The sequence below is a fragment of the Lathyrus oleraceus genome, chromosome 5 (genome assembly GCF_024323335.1).
Source record: "Lathyrus oleraceus cultivar Zhongwan6 chromosome 5, CAAS_Psat_ZW6_1.0, whole genome shotgun sequence".
Taxonomy (NCBI): Eukaryota; Viridiplantae; Streptophyta; class Magnoliopsida; order Fabales; family Fabaceae; genus Lathyrus; species Lathyrus oleraceus.
The window spans coordinates 266,911,775-266,916,264 of record NC_066583.1 but is presented as its reverse complement, the minus strand read 5'-3'; the positions used below and the strand labels follow the sequence as shown (position 1 = coordinate 266,916,264).

Below are 4,490 nucleotides of genomic sequence, written 5' to 3'. Positions count from 1 at the left end.
CCCAATCCCACTTTTCCTTCTCTTCAAACACAACATCCCTGCTGATTACTACCTTCTTTGACACGGGATCATATACTTTGTATCCTTTTGATTCATCGCTAATTCCCAACAGAATGCCACTTATACTTTTGCTTTCCAACTTCGTTCTTTTTGCATCTGGTACATGTATGTGGCATACACACCCAAAGACCCTGAGGTGTTCAACTGATGGTTTTGCTCCACTCCAAACTTCTTCTGGGGTTGTATCTTTTAAGGCTACTGTGGGACATCGATTGAGAACATAAACTGCCCACTTTACTGCTTCAGGCCAAAAAGGTTTTGGAATACCTTTTTCAGACAACATGCTTCTTACACAGTTCATCACTGTACGATTTCTCCTTTCAGCGACTCCGTTTTGTTGAGGAGTGTATGCCGTCGTCAGTTGTCTTTTAATTCCATTGTCTTTACAGAAATCGTTGAACTCAATAGAGGTGAACTCCCCCCCTCGATCTGCTCGTAAGCATTTGATAGAAAGACCGGTTTCTTTCTCAACAAATGTCTTAAATATTTTGAATACAGCAAATGTATCTGACTTTGCATGCAAAATATACGACCAAACTTTCCGGCTATAATCATCAATTAAGCATAGCACATATTTTCTTTCACTATTAGAAATAGGTGAAATTGGACCACACAAGTCAGCATGAATAAGTTCTAACCTTTGTGTTGCTCTCCATGTGCTTCTTTTTGGAATGGGCTCCCTGTGTTGCTTTCCTTTCAAACAGTCTACACAGACTTCACTTGAGATTGTCAATTGAGGCAAACCTTGCACCATTTTCTTACTCTGCAAGATTTGGAGATTTATGTTGTTGATATGTCCCAATCTGCAGTGCCATAGGTGTGTGAGGTCCTCACTTGCTGCATTGAAACATACTTCCTATTTTGGTTGGAGGGACATTGATAGCATCTTGGCTACCAAGATGAACATCCGATTTGCTGTCATTTTGGTTTGAATGATCAAACCTCTCTGTGGATGAAATTTTTTGCACATTCTAGCTTCTATAAGGATGGAAAGACCTCTTTCCTGGAGTTGCCCAATGCTTAGAAGATTATTTTTGAGTTCAGGAACACAAAAGACATCACCGACAGTGAATTTAGCATTATCAACCTCCATTTTGATGCTTCCTTTTCCAGAAACTTGCATTCTAGTATCGTTGCCCAGCTTAACAGTTTGTTGAGAGACACTTCCAAACTCATAGAATAGAGCTTTGTTACCACACATGTGATTACTACATCCTGAATCCAAGAACCAAATGTCTTCTCGCTTTGCTCCAATTTCATCGACATAGGCCATCAGCAACATCTCCTCCTTCTCGTCTAGTTCTGCGTAATTTGAATGCTTTCCTAATGTAGGGCATTCATATTGGAAGTGGCCAAAATTGTGTCATCGGTAACATTCCATATTAGCTTTGTTTAGATATGTTCTCCCTCTTCCTCGACCTCCTCTAATTTCTCCTCTTCCTCGACCTCTCCCTCTTTCAGATCTCCTTTCATGAGTCACCTTCAGCAATACTTGTTTTTCTCCGTCAACATTCTTCATTCTCTGCTCATGGATCAACAAGCTGCTTTGAAGTTCATCGACTGTAAGAGTGTCGACATTGTTGGATTCTTCAATGGAGCAAATAACATAATTAAATTTTGGTACAAGGGATCTGAGAATCTTCCCTGTAATATCCCTTTCTTGTACAGTTTCTCCACACGCTTTCATCCGTTTGGAAATGGAAAGAGTTCGCTCGAAATAGGCATTAACAGTCTCTCCCTCCTTCATTCTGAGTATTTCAAACTCAGACTTTAATGTTTGCAATTGAGCCCTCTTCACCCTCGTGGAACCCTTGAACTTTTGTTTCATAGAGTCCCAAATCTGCTTGGAAGTATCATCATTGAGTATGGTCTCCAAGATTTCTCTATCAATTGCTTGATACAGATAATTCTTTATCTTCATATCTTTCAACCGTTGCTCCTCTATCACCTTCATTTGTGCTTCTGTCGCTTGAGTGCCTTCTGGAACCGTGTCGATTCCCTTCTCAATTAGGGTCCAATATTCCTTTGCACGAAGGAAATTCTCCATCAGTTTTGCCCAGTGCTCATAGTACCCGTCGAATCTTGGAATTGCCGGTTGCATGAACTTCCCATTGGCACTGCTACTCTCAGCCATCTCTGCTCTCAGAGTTTCACTCTTTGCTGAAGCTTTTTTTTTATCAGGCCCTAATCGTTGAGCTCTGATACCAAATGATAAACTGAAAAGCTTGTTTATTTCATTTGAGAAGTTGGCTATTTAAAACCCTTACATAACAGAATTTGCACTAGCCTAAAAAATAGGACTTCCTAAAGACTAGGCAACTTATTAACAATTCAGAAAATAACTCCTACAAACTAGGACATTAACGTTAACAATTTAATTAGTAGAATGTTTTCATTATAAAATATACCTGAGAAATTACTCAAACATCATGCTAAACAAAAATGTTAAGAATTTGTTTCAAATAATTAATTAATACTATGTTTTAAAATATCCTCTAAATTTAATGTGGCCTCCATTTTATTTTAGGTTAAATATATTTTTTAATTCTTTATCTTCGTATAGACAAAATATAATTGGGGCGCAACTTCGTTGATGCCCATGTACGAGTTTCTTTAGGGAATGTATCTATGTTTACTTGTAATCAGCTCAGCGAATACACCACTCTAATACGACTATTTAGTTTAAAAAAATTATTTATATATTTATTTATTTTTAATATTGATAATATTTATGTTGAAATAATGTTGAGTTCATGAATATTTTTTATTGTTGGTAAGAGAGGACATAATTCATTTAGTAGGGATTGTCTTCCTCGATCCATGAGATGGGTTTACAAGCAAGGGGCATTGAAGCTTGATTAATTGAGAATGATGTTGGATGAGTTGACGCCTCATGATGTTATTTGACACCTATTGGAGAATAACAAATAAGTTAAGCCATTTGATGATATATGTTTGTATATGAGTTATCTTCGATGGCGTGAAACAGTTGTCCCCTATTTACGTGACACATGTATACGAGGTGGTTGATCATGCAACTGCCACTAGAACTTAATTTGAGATTAGTTATGGATACATGGAGTGGTATTATAGAACTTAATTTGAGATTAGTTATGGATACATGGAGTGGTATTATAGAGTATCACATCCTCAATTGGTACCATCCCATGATACTTAGAGAGCAATGTATGTTCCTAACTATGAAGTAGCACCATTGGGTCTGAGGTTATCAGTCGTTGTAGGTCCACTTTATTATCATATCTAACAAGTAAATGTTGATGAGGACGGCCCCAAATTTAGATACTTATTTAGAACATTACACATAGCTCAGGGCACAACCATTAGATTAGTTGACTATGTATTATTATTTTTGAGACTATTGTAGTATTATTGTGATACTTACTTAAGACATTAATATTTGAGACTTGTGTATTAACTTCATATCATCTAATTTAATATAACATCAATAACATATAAGATAATACCTAAACTAACAAGAATGACATTGTACCAATTTTCTATCACATAACTCATATTTGGTATTATCATCCATTTCTCTTATGGATGAAGACTAAAGTTCGACTTCTTCAAATATTCTCTCACTTCTTGTAAGCTTTCTCTAAAACTTCAATTTACTTTCATCAAAACAATATCCCTATCAGTCAACATCACTTGTAAACATAACTCTTCCTTCCTAAACAATTATTTCAATGTATCTAATACTCAACAAAAATTCTTTATCTGCTAAACATGTCTGATTTTTATCGCGTATCATTAAAGGGATCTCCATATATTTGAAACATAAAAAAATTAAAAAATACATACCAAATTACTCATAAGTGAGTAATCTGATTAACAAAATTGACATAAATCGAATTACTTATAACTAAGTTATCTGATGATAACCATTAATATCAGATGATTATGATGCAAGGTATCTAGTATACAATAGTACACATCTGAATACTTGATAACAAGTTATCCAACAAACACATATATAAACTGAATAACTTGATTGAAAGGATTCTGGTGAAGTGAAAATATGTACGAAACACTAGAAGTAAGGTAATATACATAAACTTATATAGGAGTGGAGATTCACCAATTTCGAAAAAGTTAAATGAAAAAAATAAAAAATTGAATGTTAAATAATTTGGTATGTAAAAAGGAAAAATTGGATTTTATTTTAATGGTAGGGGTGGAGAGATAAATTTGGAGGTATAATTATTTTTTTTCAATTTTGATGGTGATTCACACACTCTTTGTCGTGTATGAAGTTCTCAATCATTGTTGGGTTGGTGGATTGGGCTTGTCACCCTGGGTTAGTCCAAAAGAATATATTTATGTCCATCTCTATTATGAAATTAATTTTTTTTCAATCTCTAACATAATTTTGAATAATTTTGAATGTATACATTATGAAAGAAAAA

At 34.9% G+C, this 4,490-nt stretch overlaps 1 protein-coding gene across 1 annotated transcript; it reads right to left on the bottom strand.

Annotated features, from left to right (window-relative positions):
* Positions 1-916: 916 nt before the first annotated feature.
* On the bottom strand, positions 917-2,194 carry LOC127080127 (uncharacterized). The gene is made up of 2 exons (XM_051020460.1): positions 1,480-2,194; positions 917-1,383 (listed from the first exon to the last, which is right to left on the bottom strand). The coding sequence occupies exons 1-2, from the start codon at positions 2,192-2,194 to the stop codon at positions 917-919; spliced, it is 1,182 nt and encodes a 393-aa protein (XP_050876417.1).
* Between the last annotated feature and the right edge of the window lie 2,296 nt (positions 2,195-4,490).